Here is a 20,062-nt window from a genome sequence, read left to right on the forward strand (position 1 = left end):
TTCACAGAGCTCAGTGTCCAAGCACATTAATAGAGAGGCGAAGGGAAGGAAAAGATGTGGTCGAAAAAAGTGTACAAGCAAGAGAGATAACCGCACCCTGGAGAGGATTGTGAAACAAAACCCATTCAAAAATGTGGGGGAGATTCACAAAGAGTGGACTGCAGCTGGAGTGAGTGCTTCAAGAACCACCACACACAGACGTATGAAAGACATGGGTTTCTGCTGTCGCATTCCTTGTGTCAAGCCACTCTTGAACCACAGACAGCGTCAGAAGCGTCTTGCCTGGGCTAAAGAGAAACAGGACTGGACTGCTGGTGAGTGGTCCAAAGTCATGTTCTCTGATGAAAGTAAATTTTGCATTTCCTTTGGAAATCAAGGTCCCAGAGTCTGGAGGAAAAGAAGAGAGGCACTTCATCCACGTTGCTTGAAGTCCAGTGTAAAGTTTCCACAGTCAGTGATGGTTTGGGGTGCCATGTCATCTGCTGGTGTTGGTCCATTGTGTTTTCTGAGGTCCAGGGTCAACGCAGCCACATACCAGGAAGTTTTAGAGCACTTCATGCTTCCTGCAGCTGACCAACTTTTTGGAGATGCAGATTTCATTTTCCAACAGGACTTGGCACCTGCACACAGTGCCAAAGCTACCAGTACCTGGTTGAAGGACCATGGTATCCCTGTTCTTAATTGGCCAGCAAACTCTCCTGACCTTAACCCCATAGAAAATCTATGGGGTATTGTGAAGAAGAAGATGCAATACACCAGACCCAACAATTCAGAAGAGCTAAAAGCCACTATTAGAGCAACCTGGGCTATCATAACACCTGAGCAGTGCCACAGACTGATCGACTCCATGCCACGCCGCATTGCTGCAGTAATACAGGCCAAAGGAGGCCCAACTAAATACTGAGTGCTGTACATGCTCATACTTTTCATGTTCATACTTTTCAGTTGGCCAACATTTCTATAAATCCTTTGTTTTTATTGGTCTTCAGTAATATTCTAATTTTCTGATATGATGAATTTGAGATTTTCATTTGTTGTCATTTGTAATCATCAAAATTAAACAAAATAAACATCTGAAATATATGAGTTTGTATGTAATGTATGAATATAATATACAAGTTTCACTTTTTAAATGGAATTACTGAAATCAATCTACTTTTTCATGATATTCTAATTTTATGACCAGCACCTGTATATATATATTCAGAGAAGCTTTTTGTCAAGCATATTGGAATAAACCATTTCCATAGTCATATTAATTAAATATATTAGCTGCATGTATTTGAAGGCACATGTAGCTTTGGTAGTTCCAAAAAAAAAGATTTTAAGCTGAAATGAAACAAGAAAAAATGTCTCACTGATCTTAGACTGGATAGACCACAAAAAGTTTTTATAGTCAAAAAGTGATGTAGATAATGACTTCCCAAACTTTACACACTAGTTTATCATGAACAAAAATAATAATAATTAATAAAAAAAAAACTTTCAACACTTATATTTAATTATAAATAAAAGGTAAGTAATTTTAAAGCCTCTTTTTTTCTCTCTTTTTTCTAAATCAAACATCAAAGTCAACTCTTGGTTTTAAAAGTTTGCTCCAAGTAAAACCATATTGTAATTCACACTCTGACCTCATGGTGGCAGTGTTATCTTACTTTTACAGAAGATGTTCCCTCCAGCGGGTAAACCAGATTTAAAACCATGATGATAAAATGGTTTAATTTCACATAATATTTAAAAAAAAACAACTACAAGGATTCCTCCAAAAAGAAATAAACATAAACTAACCTTAACACAAAATTATGTTTTAAAAAAGTTTGATGTTTCTGCAAATAGTTTAAATAAGATGTTGTTTTATAACAAATATCTGTTTTCGAATTTGATGAATCTCGGATTCAGGAGGAGCAGCGTGCTTTTTGTCCTGGCTGTGGAACACTGGATCAGCTCTACATCTTCAGGTTCCTGGAGGGTCCATGGGAATTTTCCCAACCAGTCTACATGTGTTTTGTGGATCTGGAGAAGGCATTGGACTGTGTCCCTCGGGAAGTCCTGTGGGGGGGGGGGGTACTCCAGGAGTATGGAGTTGTAGTGAAGAGAGCTGAGCCAAAAGGCAAAGCTCTCAATTTACCCGTCGATCTATGTTCCTACCCTCATCTATGGTCATGAGCTTTGGGTCATGAACAAAAGAATAAGATCCCGGATACAAGCGGCTGAAATTCTCAGTGAGTTTTCTCCATATTGTGTCCTCACCCTATCTCCCTTAGAGATAGGGTGAGGAGCTCAGTCATTCGATGAGGACTCAGAATAGAGCCGCTGCTCCTCCACATCGAGAGGACCCAGTTGAGGTGGCTTGGGCATCTGGTTAGGATTGCTCCTGGACGCCTCCCTCGGGAGGTGTTCCAGGCACGTCCCACCGGGAGGAGGCCCAGGGGGAGACCCAGGACACGCTGGAGGGACTATGTTTCTCAGCTGGCCTGGGAGCGCCTTGGGATTACCCCGGAGGAGCTGGACCAAGTGGCTGGAGAGAGGGACGTCTGGGCCTCCCTACTGAAGCTGCTACCCCTTCGACTAGACCCTGGATAAGAGGAGGAAGATGGATGGAATTTGATTTTGTTGTTTTTTCCTAAAGGTGTTTTTTGTCACCAACTTTAATGACAGATTAAGTATAGATTAATTGAATGAAGGCTGAATATTTTTTTTTTTTTAGTTTAACGAATTATTTTGTGGTGAACGGCTCACAAATACTTTTGCCTTCAACTGTTTAATGTTGGATATACGAGAATTTCTAACTGTGCTTAAATACTTTTACTTTCAGTCAATCTATATTTGAAATGCGTCCTATTCCGACAGTGGCAGAAAAGCCACTTAGAAACCTGACTGCTAAAACAACATTAAAAGCCAGATTACAGTTTTGATATGCATTCGCGTTTAAAGACCTTGACATTTCAAAGCATGTCTGTGGTTTGATATAATGAACCTTGCAGTGATAAGTCATGATGATCAGTGTTATATTAAAAAATGGGGGGAACTTTGCTAGTCCCAACTGTAGAATTGGGTGGAAGCAGCGTCGTTATGTGAGGGTGTTTTGCAGCTTTTCACCAAACATTTTGCATCACAAGTACAGACGATTATGAAATCCTAAAGCAGCATATTAAGATTCCTTGTAGGAAGTTAATGGTTGGGTCCAAATGTGTCCTACAAATGAACAGTGGTGGAATTTCACAAAGTACATTTACTTGATTACTGTCCTTAAGTTCTTTTTTTGAGTATCTTTAATTGAGCAATTTTTTCGTGGGTACTTATTACTTTCTACTCCACTACATTTCTAGGAAGCTGTTAGGTCCTTATTCCTTATGGCTCAGCTCAGCTTTGTAATCCACTGTTGCCTTTTTTACTTTCTTGGAATTTAATTTCAACATGGCAGACAGCGGCCCTTAGGACTGAATCTGGACACCACTGTTTTTTTGAGATGTGGATGAAATTCTACAAATGTGAGGGTCAGATATTATTAGTAGTTAATCATTTTATTAAGGCGTTAGTTGTTGTCATGTGGCCAAGTTGTTCAGTAGGATGAGTCTTAAGGCAGAGTTGGAGATTCTTTGTGGTAACAGATTTAACTGTAATCCACTTTTCATAGTGAAAGTGTGAGGACTTTTCAAAACAAGGATATAAAGACTGCACTTCAAACATCTACATTTTATGTGTTGTTGTTTTTTTATGGATATGACTAGATCTCTGTGTGTTATGTTGCAAAATAATTTGTAAATAATAGAAATGATTATTGGACAATAGAGCATCTAATCCCCTTTTAATCCCAGGATTAAAGGACTAATGTCTCAGCATGATCTGGAAAAACTAATCCATGCGTTTATTTTTAGTCGAATTGATTACTGCAACGGTGTTTTCACAGGTCTGCCTAAAAAGTGGATCAGACAGCTGCAGCTGGTCCAGAACGCTGCTGCCCGTGTCCTCACTAAGACTAAGAAAGTAGAGCACATCACCCCGGTTCTAAAGTCCTTCCTCTGGCTCCCTGTATCTCAGAGAATAGACTTTAAAATACTTCTGTTAGTCTATAAATCTCTGAATGGCTTAGCACCTAAATACATCACAGACTTGCTATCAGTGTATCAACCCTCCAGACCACTCAGGTCTTCTGGCTCCAGCCTGCTCTGCAGACCTAGAACCAGAACTAAACATGGAGAAGCAGCATTTAGTTCCTATGCTCCACTTATCTGGAACAAACTTCCAAAAAACTGGAAAAGTGTGGAAAGCCTGAGTTCCTTTAAATCAAGACTAAAAAAACATTTGTTTAGGATTGCCTGCCACTGTTCTAGTTAAACAGTTCAACTAAAAAATATTTTCTTTAGTCCAACTGTTTTTAATATTTTTTTTTTGTTTCTGCATTTTTTATTTTATTTTTTCCTACTTGCTTTGATTCTGTTTTATCTTCCTGTATTTTAATCATGTAAAGCACTTTGCATTGTCTTTGTACTGAATTGTGCTATACAAATAAATTTGCCTTGCCTTGCCTTGCCTTTAAATGGATCAGCAACATTTTCCCCTTAGGTTATTGTAACTGAGGTAATAACATTTTGACCAAAGGAGGAGAGATCCAGAGTTATCTCACAGTTTGACTAAAAGTTACACTACCTACCTCTGTTTTTTTTCTGTGCTATTGCTTTAAATGTGAAACTCAGCATAAATAAACTAGAATATCCTGTAATTCCAGGCTTGATTCCGTATTTTGGTTTTGGGGGAAAACCCCTCAGGGGTTGAGGGCTAAGGAGGGGGTTTTAAAGTTTTAAGAATCAGCTGATACACCATCTTCTGTGATCCCTCATGTATTGTGATTCAAATGTGTTTCATCACTGCTTCCTTCAGGTTTAGGTATTGGTGTCCCTGTGACCTCAGGGTTAATGTCAGTGTGACTTCAGGGTTGGTAGAGAGCAGACAAAACAGGGTGCAACATCAGCTCCTGAGTGTTGGACTTTCCCAGACGATGCATGACGTGTGCCTTTCTGCAGCTTCTGATCAAGACTGAGGTAGTTTTTAAGAGCAGTCCTGACTTAGCATCACTCTTTAGCATGAAACTTTCTAAAAATCCAAAGAACTTCCTTCTCCTCATCCTTCTCGGTTTTCTGCTGCTGCTGGAGACCTTCAGGTGGGTGGAAACGACCAATTTCTAACTGCTTAAAATATTTAAACATACAGAAGGGTTAAACTATGACTGCTGCAAATGTAAGCGAATAAAATGGACAGTAGGTCATTTCTGCAAGCTAACTGTAAATTTAGCTTCTATTGTACTACAAGCTTGTTTGTGGGGATTACTCAACAGCCTTGAACCTAGATAGAGAGCATTATAGTAACATAAACAGCTGAGAAGAGCATGGAGTGACTCCAGCACAACCAGAACGGTCCAGACTCACCGTCTCTGTTAAAAGCATTAGATCTAAAAGCCTGAACACTGGCTGCGAATTTTTAATCTCCGATCCAATTTTGTTCCATGTTACACTGACTGCATATAGATAGGCTCCCCCTAGGCATGGTGAGCAGATCTGTGCAGATAATCTTTTTAAACTTTTTTTTACTTCTGTCTCTGTACTTCTGGCTAAATACATTTAAAAATCAGTGGCACATTCTATAAAGCAAAGCCCCACTTCACGAGTCTGCAGCATCTCAAACCAGAACAGATAAAGAATGTTCATATATTAAAAACATAATGAGATCTATGTCTAAAGAAAAGAGAAACAAAGCAATAAACGCTGTGGGAAGGTTTCTATGCTGACTGAGGCAGAGAAGTGACTCTCAGAGACAGATCTGGGAAGTTTATCCCAGTTTTTCTTTCTTTTTTCATAAAGAGGTGAACGAGATACATCAGTTCCTTCTCTGTCTGGCCCTCGTTATTTTCTTTTGTGACTGTTTCCCTGCGCAGATTTTATTTTATATATTTACTTTGGATCCGTGTCTCTTTTCCTCTCAGACCCATGAAATTTCTGCTGCATTGCTGCTGCATTGCTGCGTAGTCTGACTGAAATAGCCCGGAAGTCCCACATAAAGCAGGCAAAGAATGTATACCAAACTTCTCACTACTGTTCTGGGTGCTAATTAAATTTCTGAGGAGCTTCAGCAGCAGTACCGTCATCTCAGATATCAGATTTATAGTCCCCACACTGAAGATATATGGGAATCTGAGCTTAAATGTCATCCAAACCCATTTTCACAGCGACAGATAAAACCTTTCAATAAACCAAACATTACCCACCAAATATATATACTGTATACATTTGGACTTCTTTTGGTCTGTTCCACATAGTAGAAAATGGTTTATCTATCAATATATCAAAAAAGTAAAAAAAAAAAAAGTATATAAAAATATATTTACCAGTAAGAATGTAAGCTGGGAACAAGTATGATTTAAGTAGACTACCTATAGTTTACAACATGTCACCAGTTCTTCAGATGCATAATCTCCTGGCGTACTGGGCCCATGCTAGCAAAAACTATGTCTCAAATAAATGTAGTTAATTTTGTAGCCTATCCCTTAATTATGAGATAGTATCTCATACTAAACTATGTAAACCAGTAATGGAGGTCTAACCAGAGTAGAAAAAGAAGTGGGAGGCTGCGTTGCATAACTGAGCAAGAAGATAAGTACATTAGAGTCTCTAGTTTGAGAAACAGACGCCTCACAGGTCCCCAACTGCCATCTTCATTAAATAGTACCTGCAGTAGCCTGTTTGTGCTCCTCTGAAGGGAGCAGTACACACTGTTGTAGGAAATCTTCAATTTCTTAGCAATTTCTCGCATGGAATAGCCTTCATTTCTAAGAACAAGAATAGACTGTCGAGTTTCAGATGAAAGTTCTCTTTTTCTGGCCATTTTAAGCGTTTAATTGGCCCCACAAATGTGATGCTCCAGAAACACAATCTGCTCAAAGGAAGGTCAGTTTTGTAGCTTCTGTAATGAGCTAAACTGTTTTCGGATGTGTGAACATGATTGCACAAGGGTTTTCTAATCATCAATTAGCCTCTGAGCCAATGAGCAAACACATTGTACCATTAGAACACTGGAGTGATAGTTGCTGGAAATGGGCCTCTATACACCTATGGAGATATTGCACCAAAAACCAGACATTTGCAGCTAGAATAGTCATTTACCACATTAGCAATGTATAGAGTGTATTTCTTTAAAGTTAAGACTAGTTTAAAGTTATCTTCATTGAAAAGTACAGAGCTTTTCCTTCACAAATAAGGACTTTTCGATGTGACCCCAAACTTTTGAACGGTAGTGTATGTCCTAAAGATCAGTGGCTTTCTCATAATCAGAGGATAATATTAGGAGGAGGAAATTTAACCTGTTAGAACGCCCGGGGGGGGATATGGGTTCAGCCACATTATGCTTTAGTTGTTGACATCTTCTCAGTCATGAGAAAGTGGCTAAAAGCTTGATGACAGAAATTCACACAATATTCAGTTGTTTAATTAATATGCTTTGTTAACATTATATCTTCACCTAGGTAACAGGACCACTGAGAGTAAGTGTGCCTGGTTAACTTTTGTCGTTCTGCAGGTCCCACTGGCCTTTCAGGATCTCTCAGGCACCCAAACAAATCCCACATAATGGAGAACCGTCTGGTGAGCGTGATTTACCTCAGACGACGCCATCACCAAACGGAGGTTTGTTTGATTTATGACTAGTCAGTGTTTTTGCAGCAGCTCTGGTGTCACTCCTGTTGTCAAAACTTATTTGAATAAGCTTGTTTGGGTTTCACTGTTCAGGCTGATGAGTGTATCATTGAATTCTTTCTGTTTTTAAAGGAGAATCAGCATCTTTGCTGAGAGTTAAAGGAACAAAAACCCTGCTGGTATCAGCCTATTTAGAGCATCGCACAGCAGAAAAAGAAGTAAGCACGGTTCTCTCAGTTCCTTGAAGTCATTGAAAGATTATGAATTTGAAAAAGAAAAGATTAAAGCCTGAAAATCATGTTTGTGGATGTCTTTTTATTGAACTTTTAAAGAGAATTGTCCTGAAGAATCCTTGAATCTTTTCTTCTGTTTGCTTTTTTGGGGGGAGGGGAAGTCATTAGAAACTGAACTAAATGGTGACTCATGTAAACATTTCATTATTTCTTGCCTTGTTGCTTTAGGTTTTTTGTGTTTCCTGTGTGTGCTCAGTGTAAACATGTCCTTTACGGCACATTAATGTCATTGCAGTACAATGCAGCTTTCAGGATGTATGGCATGACAAAGTAGGCTATGCTGATTGGTTGTTGAAGGTTTAGTGATCGCACACATCCATGCATTCACTGGCTCATCAGTGCATTCAGCAGCCGTGCCTTGAGCTCACGTAACATGCATGCATTCCTGCTCCCTCCATTTGTCCATCATTGCTAATCCTTTTTCATTTGTTAGTAAATTTTTCTCATTCATCTTGAAATATTTCAATGTTTGTCTCTGCTTCAACTCTGTTGGAAAGCCAAACCCCTGGAAGTTGGACTAAAACATTTCAGTCCATCCCTCTGTGGTTTGTGTCTTGGAGCAAAGAAGCAGCACTGATATTTCTTTTTATGTCCTTTTTATGCACCACTAATGGTTCTTCTTGTAATGCCAGGTTCGTGTCATTGTAATCACGCCTCGGAGCGAGCAGGCGGTCTTTAACTGCCACCTAGACTGCCAAAGACAGCTCTACGTATCCAAAGGTGTCATCAAGCTCAACAAGGACTTCTTTGGCTATCTATACGGGACGGCAGACATCATGTGTCCCCTTCCTCCAGGCTGTGAAACACCAGTTCACGTGGCCATTACCCTGAATGGCTCTAAAGGCGAAGGTACATGATGTGCTAATCATGATGGTTAGGAGCTAATGATGATTTTGAGCTGAGTCACAACATTGATTGGTTTCAGATTTAATCAGTATTGATGTTGAAGCTAATATATTGGGATTTATTCGACTTAATAGCTGAAAAGTGAAAAGTTACCCCAGAACTGAATGTGTTAAACTTGAGGCCTGTGCTCTGTTCTGTAGCTTCAAAGTAGAGAGCAGTCTATCTTTATTTACTGTATGAGTTGCAAAATAGTTTAAACACATTTATAAGTGAGAAAGTTGACCTCCAAGCATCGTCTGTTCATCAGTTCAATAGGATTACGATCCCACTAGAATATGCAGGTCTTGTTCTGAGCGCCAGACCAGCATACAGCCAGGAGGCAGCGCTGGAAAACCCCGCTGAAAGCTCTCTGCTGCAGCCAGCCTGTGGGGGGTTTCCTGCTGCCGTTTGTTGCGGCTGGATGTGAATAGAAAGAGTTTTTAAAGTTTGTGGTAAAAACTTCAATTCAGTTGTTTATTTGATGCAGTGAAGTTTTGTTCATGTTGCTTTTGTTGCAGGACCAAACAAATACCACATGAACAGTCCACCGTCTGTTCAATCTTCAATCTTCAGATATTCTAACTCTGATGGTTTGTTGTCATTAAGATTAGAGTTAGTTAAAAACTTATAATTTGTAATACTTTTCAAACTCCTCATATCAGTGGTTTAATTTTGTCAACCAATTCCAACAACAACAAATTGTAGGAGGATGTTCCCTCTGGAGATAAATTTTAAATTTTCTTGAATAATATTGGTATTTTTTATTTGCAACACCTTCACCAGTTTATTGCATTCAGCCATGCCTTAAGATCACTTGCATGTCTATTCCTCCATTTACTATGTTTGTAATAATTTCATTGATTTCTTAATAACTACTTCTTTTTTATGTGAATGAAAAAGAAACATCTTAGTACTATTTTTTAAGAAATAAAGGGGCAAAAATTGGTTACAAAGTCAAGACAATGACTTCCACAGTTGAAAACAACTACTTGTTGAATTAATCAAGACTATGACGGACCGATGTAGCCTAAAAGCCAACGTCTAAATGATGTCTGGTGTTTTGGAGATGTTCCTCTTTCAAACAACATTTATTAATCTATTTCAGGGAGAACGGATAGTCTTTAACAATGTTCTGTCTGTTGTGGCCAAACAAAGGACCCCACAGTTTTCTTCTGTTTTCACACTCAGAAGGATAGTTGATGTTTAAATAACCTTGAACTAAAGGAGTCTAGCTCCTTATCAAAACATTTAACTTCGTAAAACTGCTTCAGAGGGAGCAGTAATATAAGACTGACATGAAGCCTTGTAAAGCAGGCTTACCTCTTTATTTTCAAAAACAGGCCAAGCTCTAACATCTATAAACGAAGGCACAGCTGATATTTCTCTCCAGGATGGAGTCACAGCCAAACAGGAACAGACCAGATGAAGCTACTATGAGAAAAAGCAGAGAGAGCAGAACGTTAGAGATTGAACTAACAGATTCTGCAGAGTGGGAGAATAGAGATAGAATGAAGCAGAATGATGAAAAAGGGGTCCCTATGTCCTCCAGCAGTCTAAGCCTATAGCAGCAGAACTATAGAGATAGCTCAGGATAACCTGAGCCACCCTAACTATAAGCTTTATCAAAAAGGAAAGTTTTAAGCCTAGCCTTAAAAGTAGACAGGGTGTCTGCCTCATGGACTAAAACTGGTAGTTGGTTCCACAGGAGAGGAGCCTGATAACTAAAAGATCTGCCTCCCATTCTACTTTTAGAAATTCTAGGAACCACTAGTAAACCTGCAGATTGAGAGCGAAGTGCTCTGTTAGGAACATCAGGAACAATCAGATCTCTGATATCAGATGGAGCTTGGCCATTTAAGGCTTTATATGTGAGAAGGAGGATTTTAAATTCTATTCTGGATTTAACAGGAAGCCAATGAAGAGAAGCCAGGATAGGAGAGATATGATCTCTCTTTTTCATTTTCATCAGAACTCTGGCTGCAGCATTTTGGATCAGCTGAAGGCTTTTAACTACAGTTTGTGGACTTCCTGATAGCAAAGAATTACAATAGTCCAGCCTTGAAGTAACAAATGCATGGACTAGTTTCTCAGCATCACCCCTGGACAGGAGATTGCTCATTTTTGCAATGTTCCTCAGATGAAAGAAGGAAATTCTAGAAACCTCTTTGATATGGGATTTAAATGACAGGTCCTGATGAAAAATAACACCAAGATTTTTTACTTTATTATCTGAAATCAGTTTAATCCCATCCAAATGAAGTGACTGACTAATCAGCTTCTTTTTCAGAGACTCTGGTCCAAACACTATAAATTCTTTTTTGTCTGCATTCAGAAGCAGAAAGTTACCGTAAGAGTCATCCAGGTTTTTATGTCTTCAGACATGCCTGTAATCCAAGTATTAATCTATGTTAGCTTCATCTGGATTATAGACAGATATAGATTGGTGTCATCAGCCCTCTAATTTTCTCAAACACTAAGTTTTGTGTCTTTATTATCTTTAAGCACATAAAGATACAAATACATTTATTTATCCCAAACAAGGATGTTCAGTTTGCATCTAAAGAAATATGAATTTCTTCTGCAAAATTGCAAATAAAAATTTACTTCTATTTGTGAGGCCTTACTTTTCATGCTTCATCAGAATGATGGTACCCTTAGAAGACTCATTAAAGGAGGGGTACCAACAATTTCTTCAACATGTGTATATACTCAATTGTGACACCATTCTTGGCTGATGTTAACATACATGTGTATTTGTATAGTTTTAAAATGAATCCTGTATATTAGTGAAATATTATTCTTCAAATTTGCCTTTTGTTTCTTCTTTTATTTTTAGATCATGACTTTCTGGAGGTTAAAAACCAAAAGGCAGAAACCGAATTCTTACCTTACAACTTCACAGTGTGTTTTCCTGTCATGTTTGAGTTCACAAATGTCCTGCAGGTGAGATTAAAATTAAGTGTTTTTACGAAACTAAAAAGCTCATTTAAAAACATCATAAATATTAATAATTGCTGATGTGAGGAAACACATTTCCTTCTGGATGTCATTAGCTCATTGTGTAGCTTTTGCAGCTTAGTTGTTGTGAAATGGCTTAAAACATTATAAAACAATGAATTTATCATGGGAAAAGTAAATGTATTGAAATAAATAAAGAATTAAAAAATAAGGGCATAGCTGCAAAAATGTCAATAGAATATTTAGGTAAATATGAAATGTTTTCAATGGTAGAAAATACATTTGCTTTGAGTGTTTTGTTACATTTTTTACAGATTCTACTTTTTTAACCCCAAAGTACAAAATCTGAGAACCTAGAAACTAAAATCCTCTTGACCCTTCATCTCTTTTAGAGAGTAGAACCTGAAAGCCTCCCATGTGTTGCAGCTGGTGCAGAGTTTGGAGATGCTTCAGTTACTTGGAGTGAATAAAGTTGTCATCTACAAGACCAGCTGCAGCCTGGAGATTCACCGTGTGCTGGACTACTACACAAGCACAGGTTCAGTATATAGATTTTTTGTTTGCATTAACAGCCTGATTTCAATTCAATGTATTCTAACTCCCAAATAGTTGCTCAGACCAAAACAGTCTTTTAAGTTTCCAAAATGGGTGGTTGAAAGAACATACATGCAGTGTATCACTAAATGCAACCCTCACTTTTCTGCAGATAATTAAGAATTTCTCTTCATGGGACAACACTGCGGAAATGTTATTTTGAATCTATAAAACACGGTCTGTGAGTAGCTTATATACTGTAACAATGTAAATTTATAGTTCACTTATCATACACAATATGCAGCCATCAGAGGTAGTTAAAGTTTTATTGTTCACTACTCCAGTAGAAGTATAAATCCTGCTGTTTAAAAACACTTTTGTAGAAGTTAAAAGATCAACTTAAGCTTTTTACTACAGTAACATTTTAGAAGTACTGTTTTTAAAACTAGTAAAAATAAAAAATTAGAAGTAATGTAGAAAAAATGTTAAGGACAGAAGCTTTACTGTAATTATTTCTGGATGATCTTTTCCTTAGACTTTATTTTCTTAGTTTTATAACTTATGGTAACAATGTTAAATTTAACTTTGCAACACCTTGAAGAAAGTATTTATTTTGGTATGTGATGAAAAACAAGTTGGGGCAGCACCGTGTCATACCACAAAGAAATTAATTGTCTAGATGAAACAAATTATAAGGAAAAGAAAAAATTTTTTTTTGAAATATAAGGAGTAGAAAGTAGAGATAATTGCAAAAAACTGTAAGGAGTAGAAGTGAAAAGTTGTTCAAACAATAGTTACTCCAGTAAAGTATAGATAGCCAACATTTCTACTAAAGTAAGGTAATAAAGTATTTGTACTTTGTTACTTGACACCTCTGACTACACCCCTAAATGTCCAAATTAAGCATTGATAGTGATTTGTCCTCTAAAATGTCATGTGACTTGTTAGGTCTCAAGTGTTCAGAAGAAGCAGGTGTGTTCGATTTTGTTGTTCAGCTCTCTCTCTCTCCCATACTGATCATGACTGCTCAGGAACTGCTAGAGTACCACTACCCGGCGTTGTCCCTAGTCTGGGCCTGTCTAAGCTGTTTGCTTCTAGGCATGGTCTAATTCTTGGATGCTCAACAACCCAAGGAGCTAGCTCTTTCCTCCACAGCTAAAAAAAATACACTTATTACACACGTCATTATCGTTGCAGAGGAAAACTACATCTTTCTCAGAGAGTAGGAGATCTGTAATTGAATCTATATAAACAGCAGCGGTCAATTTTCTGCTAACAGTGTTTTTCTGTATTGAGGTTGAAATGACATTTTGTTTTTGGGTTTTGTCTCTTCAGGTTTCGTTGAGGTGGTTCCTTGGTCTCTGTCAAAGTATCTGAATGTATCTCGAGGTTTTATGTCTCATAAGGATCCAGGTGATATCCACTACTTTGGTCAGATGCCTGCTCTTAGTGACTGCCTCTACAGATACATGTACCAGTCAAGATATATGGCCTTCCAGGACCCAGATGAGCTCATCTTGCCCCAGTCTGTCAACAGGTAGATTATACAGTTTTTTACAGAGATGTGAAATTAATTGTGATGCATTTATACTGCCTGAAATATACAGTTAGCTTCCATGAACAACATTCGTAGCTGTAAAGTCTCCCCTTTTGGCTGGGAAACTGCTGTATTTTCCCCCTCTTTTCTGTTGTCCTCCTATATTAACAATCTCCCGTAAATCTCCTGTATAGTGTATAATAAAATGATATATAAAAGAAAATATTGATCTGCCTCTCTAAATGGAGCTATCTGGTCATCTTATTATAATTTGCAGTTGTTTGAGAAGTTATTTTAAATTTCTTGTGCATATGTTATAAAATATTATAGCTACTACAGCTCGCCTGGGGTGGTCGGACGGTTTGCAGCGGATATTCTAAAATTTCCTGTATTAATAAATCCAACACTTGATAGATATAACATCAATATTAAAATGCATTTGTTACTTTATTAATCTTTTTCTATATTTCACTCAAGTTTTTCACAAAAGCAAAAACAGCAGAAATTTAAAAGGCTTCAAACATTTTCTGTGGAGTTTTCATGTAAATGCTGTCATTTTTTTTTTTCCCAGCTGGTTGAAGTTGTTGCCTGTGCTGGAGAAGAGATATGGTGCTAACAAGTGTTACATGTTTGAGAACAACGTGTTTCCCAGAGAGAGATCGCTGCCTCCTCCCAAGCCCCAAGTTTTGCCCAAACAGAACCAGTGGCAGAATGTAGCAGGGGTAAACATCCTAGCTCACCTGTACAAAGAACCTATCATGCCTCAGTTTAAATGGGCCAAGTTTAAAATCATCGTCAACCCCAGAGCTGTGTTTACAATCACCGTCCACGGAGTGGTAAAATCCCAAATGGGTTGTGCCTGGATCGACAGAAACATAGCGAGGATGTACCACACAAGGTAGGTCAACAGCTCTGTAACTAAAAACACTGATGATGTCACACATAGATGAAACCAGAGGTCACATAAAATGATGTAACCTTCTATAAATCACACTAGATTAAAAGTTATTTTTCTGTTGAACAAAAAAATAACAGAAGAGAGGTACAGTTTTTGTAGACCTTTTATTGAAACACCCTACAATGTAATTAAACACTGTCCATATTTGCTAAAAAGCCTGCGCAAAATTAAGTAGTCTAGAATAAAATCTGCACAGCAGTGTTGATCCCCAAAGAGGAAGATTCCAAAGAAAACAGTCATTTTGCTGTGGTAGGAAAGATCTCCTTTAGTTTTTTGGTGAAGCGGCTGGCGGTTTCTTCCACAGCAACGGTGTGTGTTGTGATTAAGCCTGGCAAATCTCTACTGCTATTTGCCCTGCAAACTGGTAATGGAGACACTGGTGAGGCATTTCATTCCAGTCACAATAAGACACCTTGACATAGATCACTACAGTTATTTTGGGTTTAGGGTCCCGGTAGAGGGGATACTACAGATTGGATTTAGGAATCATTACAGGCTGCACCACCTCAGTCATCCTTCTTGCCCTGGCTATGGACATGTTTGTAAAATCTCCAGAGACAGAATGCTGTGGTCCCAAGTCCAAGTCTGGAGTTACACAACCACTAATCCGGGCCTTATGAATGACCTAACATTAAGCAGTGAGTTGGTCCCTGGAGGCAGATGGATCCTGGTAGGCCTGGAGAAGCTCATGAGGTGAATGTCTTTCAAGCTATCAAAATCTAGTTCTTTGGAAAAAGGGTAAAGCGACAGACAGGTTCTGCTTTGCTATCCCCCGGGAACAACCATTCCTATCCAAGAAGCCAGTTAAGAGCTTTGGGAAGTCCTTTGACTGATAGTAGCGCATCAATAACTCTTATGAAGACCTGGAGGGATGGCTTAAGGAGGTTGAAAGGACAGGTCTACGATGGAAAGTCAAGGCATTGTTGTAGCAGCATGTTTTGTCAACGAAAACTCTTGCAAATTTGTACTACCTCGGAAGTCTTTTCAGGAGGAGATTACAGTTTTGCAGTTAAAGGACGTACTGCAATGTTTGGTGTCTGCGGATCCTTAGGTCTCTGAAGCAGCAGAGTATGCAGTACTGGTAGGAACAGGGACAATGGGATGGGCAGAACTAGGAAAGGAACTGTCACACCACCTAATTTTGACAAGGTTTGGGGAAAACAACAAAGACACATTTTTCAGATTGAATCAAAGAATTGGATGTGGAGAGAGTTTGTTGACCAGCGGGGATGGGACAGCAAGGACCTGGATGGGGGAAAGATGAGAAAGTGGAAGAACTTATGGCATGACCACTTGTGGACAGAACCACAACACATTAGATCTCAGTCCAGGCTGTAGATGAGGACCTACCTAGCCATTCCAACCAGCACTGCTGAGGCTTGGCTAACAAACCAGCATACCCCTTGTTTCAGGAAAAGTTAACCCTTAAGTACATATCAAAATGCTGCAAAAAAGCTCTGGGAGAAGGCAAAGATCGGTAGCTTCACAACAAGGTGCTTAAGACGATTGCAGAGAGCATCTGTAGCTCCATTGCCAGTTGTCATACGACAAAACAAGAAAAGCAAGCCATGACCTTCATCTTTGTCGGAGAAAAACCAAAGAAAACAAAAATCAAAATGTTTTTTTTTTAACACTGCATAGGGTAGGCTGCTTTCAGCAGATTTGCTCAAACCTGGTTTCCCCAGCGTGTTGCTAGCACCACCCTTAGACCTGGCAGTAGTCTAGAATGAGTGGCAACAAAGTTTATGGTCATTCTTGAACTCTTGAAGGAAGCCTCAGAAAGAAATAGGGATAAATAAAACCACCTTGTCAGAGACTGCCACAGAAGGGCTGTAGGTGAAGGTTCCTGCATATGGAGGTAGAGTGGAGAGACTGCATGTTAGTCTGTGAGTAGAGCTTACAAAGCACTCAGCATTACAGGGTAAAGGAGGAGGAAGGCCATCTACAGCAGCACAGCAGAGAAAGTAGGCTATAGGTTGAAAGGACCTGTGGACAAGGGCTGAGATTGACCTCAGCTAGCTGTCCTGAGTGAGGGTTTATGATGTTCTAACCAACCTAATTACCTCAGGATAATCCACAAACATTTCTGCTTTATGATCGAAAATATTCCTTTTCAAACAAGAGCCATTGTGTCTGCTTGCGATTAGCTCCTTTGTCTATAAAAACACAGCTAAACACGGTTAAATACACACATCTGCAATCTGTCCTTCCCTTTGCTTTTCTCTCAGGAATAGTCACCATATTAAAAATCAATTATGTAAACGCTCTGCTAAGGTGAATCAATTAATTAAAAAAAAGTTCTAAATTTAGGGTGACCATATTTTCATTTGGGAAAACCAGGACACCTTGGAGGGGTGGGGGGGGTTGATTGAAAGAACAAATGTCTCATCATCGGGATTTGCTCCGTGATCAGAGGAAATGTTATTTGGCGCAGAACAGTGGTGAAAATTGGAACTTCAGTTTAATATAATCCAGTCAGTGAATAGTTTAGTCTGAAATGAATGAAAATAGTTGTTTTAATGGTTATAGAGTCAGATATGTGGCGGTAATGTTTGATTTATCTAAAGGTTTTTATCTATTACTGTGTAAATTAATTTGGCTGGAATTTAAGGACAGATTCTAATAGATCTACAGAGTGGGAACTATAAATCTGATAGGAGTTTAATTTTTTTATTGTTGTTTTGCACAATATGCTTAACTAAGTATTTTTTGTTGTTGAATATTAGAGATTTTGCAGATATATTTTGTAGATACATTGTTTAGATTTACTTATATATTTCTAACCCTTTTATAGAATAGAATAGAAAATCCCTTTATTGTCCCACAATGGGCAGATTTACAGCAGCAGAAAGATTATTGAAAATTGTCACACAAATGTGGACCTTAGAAAAATGTAAAAGAACAACATAATAGGGAAGAGTTAAAATATAAAAAATACAATACTGTTAAGTGTTTTAACAATATAAAACTGGAGAATAAATAACCAATATGCAGCTATGGACATTTTTACAGTAATGGATATTTGAAAATAGCAGCAACATCAGAGGTGTGCAGAATGACAGCAGCAGGTTATTTAACTGACTAAGGTTTCTATCATTACATTTGATTTTATTAGTTCCTGCTCCCGGTGGTTGGAACCTTTATTCCACTCTGGATTCTTGTGAGTGTAGTCTTTGTTCACTTTAACTTTTTTAAAAATAAATAAACAAACAGTTTTGAAAACCTTGGTATTCATTCTTTTCCTGCTTTGTGTGTCAACTTTCACGGTTGCTAAGCAACAGAGCATACGGCGGTAAAACCCGCCAAAGGGTAGACCTGTTCGAATTTACAGCCAAAACTCTTCCGGCCTCCTTATTTTCAAGGACTTGGAAGGATCCAGTCTAGGTAGACCGCGTCCTTGGAGGATGCAGCCCAGGTTTTCGAACAGAGCCTCTGATTAAGAACAGGGCTGCCCGCACTGACGCGGCTCAGGGATTACGTCACACGGAGCGTCGTGCGCAGTGAAATCAGGACATTTCCTCACTTTCTAAAAAAAACCCGGGACGCCCGGGGCAGGACGTGAAATACGGATATGTCCCGGGAAATACGGACGTTTGGTCACCCTATCTAAATTAAATTTAATTTGCAGTGATGAATTAATATGAGTTAATTCCACTTTTTCTTATTAGTAAAAGACCATTTAACCTCATTCCATTTTCTTCAAGATAAACTTTGGTTCTCAAACGTCAAAATCATGCTTAACTGCAATAATACTACTTTAGCCTATTCATAATAGTTATCAATGTTTTTGATTTTTACTAATTTGGTTCAGTTTTTAAACAGAAGTATGATTGACCTGGAGTGAATTACTTTTGCTAATAAATTCTTATATTTTCTTTTGATGCTGTGAATTTATTCAATATATTTTCTGAGTTAAACTATGATTTGAGCTTAAAAAACACTTTAATTTTTTGCCTTAGCACACAGCTAGTTGGGTGTAAGTCATAGGAAAGTGTGTGAAAGTTCCAAAGTTATTTAAATAAATGAATATTAAAAAGGCATGAATGCATACAAATGCACAACACAGTGTATGTAAGTATCAGGTTTCATCTACAGATTAGAGCGCTTTGCCAAGGAATAACATTTGCATTTTTTTTCTGCAGGTCTGAAATGCAAACCAAGCTTAGAGATGACCAGCTAATTTACGACGGCCGACTGCTGAACTACAGCACAGATCTCTCAGCAGCTGTTAACACCGTGTTGAAAGAGAGCCGACTCCTATCTGGCACAAAGTGATGAATGAAAGTCATTGGATGTGCTCTGGTGCTAATGCTAATACTGACTTGAAAGCTTTGCTTTACATAAAAAAATACTTTTTGATAAAAATAAACATGAAAACATGTTGCTGTTTTTATTCAATTGCCACCTACCATGGAGTAAATGCAAAAAAAACTTTCTTTTCATATAGTTTTCACTGTAGGGGTGGAGGTTTGACAGGAGGGCCCAAATGCAGACTAAAACTGAAGGAGGTTACTTGAAGATTTATTCTACAAAAAAGTTCAACAGAAGCAAAAATGCAAAAACATAAATCTACAAAAGCATAACCATTAGTACTCACAACAAGGGGCAAAGAAATGAAGACAAACGAAAAAGATGCATATATGGGAGAGAGAAACAAAGACCAGGCTAATCAGCAGATTGGGAGCAGGTGTGGACTGAGGAATCTAGAAGGGAGCTACTGTAGGGAAAGGGAGGCTGACACAGAAGGCAAACAAGAAATACCTAAGAACTCAAATACTATCAAAAGTAACCCAAATAACACACAATGGAATTAAAACCAATGAAACCTCAAAGATAAAACTTAAACAGAACCACAACCATGAAAAAAGTCTTTTTTTAATCAAGAAAGCTTCCACCAGTAGCTTCTGTTAATGGTAATCTTTTCATGTTGGCTGAAGCCTCAATATAATACCCCATGAAGTTCTTTCCAAATTAGCACTGAATTAAACGGTTCAGTTAGGAAAGGAAACAATGACTTTCTCATTTTGCTAAGCTAGCATCAAGTTGGAAATGCCAAAAAGATTAAATGTGGGTTTAGAAAATCGTCCAGCTTTTGCAGCTCAGAGTAAAGAGTAGAAACTCCTCCAAACCAGATTTAATAGAAAAAAAGGAAGGGACAAGATGAAGGCAGGGATAACCAACCTGGTTTAAAAAAATGAAATGAATAAACATC

The 20,062-nt window shown here is 38.3% G+C and overlaps 1 protein-coding gene across 1 annotated transcript; it reads left to right on the plus strand.

Moving 5' to 3' along the window:
- Positions 1-4,935: 4,935 nt before the first annotated feature.
- LOC119797375 lies at positions 4,936-19,222 on the plus strand. The gene is made up of 9 exons (XM_038306433.1): positions 4,936-5,161; positions 7,570-7,676; positions 7,818-7,903; positions 8,611-8,827; positions 11,700-11,806; positions 12,248-12,359; positions 13,691-13,892; positions 14,464-14,790; positions 18,993-19,222. Exons 1-9 carry the CDS (start codon positions 5,004-5,006, stop codon positions 19,123-19,125), a joined length of 1,449 nt encoding a protein of 482 aa, XP_038162361.1. The 5' UTR covers positions 4,936-5,003; the 3' UTR covers positions 19,126-19,222.
- The last annotated feature ends 840 nt before the right edge of the window (positions 19,223-20,062 follow it).

This window comes from Cyprinodon tularosa, unplaced genomic scaffold (assembly GCF_016077235.1).
Source record: "Cyprinodon tularosa strain WSP-4 unplaced genomic scaffold, ASM1607723v1 ctg580, whole genome shotgun sequence".
NCBI classification, from domain to species: domain Eukaryota; kingdom Metazoa; phylum Chordata; class Actinopteri; order Cyprinodontiformes; family Cyprinodontidae; genus Cyprinodon; species Cyprinodon tularosa.

Excerpts from the sequence above, each read along its gene's own strand:
- LOC119797375 (XM_038306433.1), top strand. The coding sequence starts at position 5,004 with ATGACGTGTGCCTTTCTGCAGCTTCTGATCAAGACTGAGGTAGTTTTT. Across the intron at positions 11,807-12,247 it reads AGTTCACAAATGTCCTGCAG|CTGGTGCAGAGTTTGGAGAT; the intron begins GTGAGATTAAAA and ends CATGTGTTGCAG. Across the intron at positions 14,791-18,992 it reads GCGAGGATGTACCACACAAG|GTCTGAAATGCAAACCAAGC; the intron begins GTAGGTCAACAG and ends TTTTTTCTGCAG.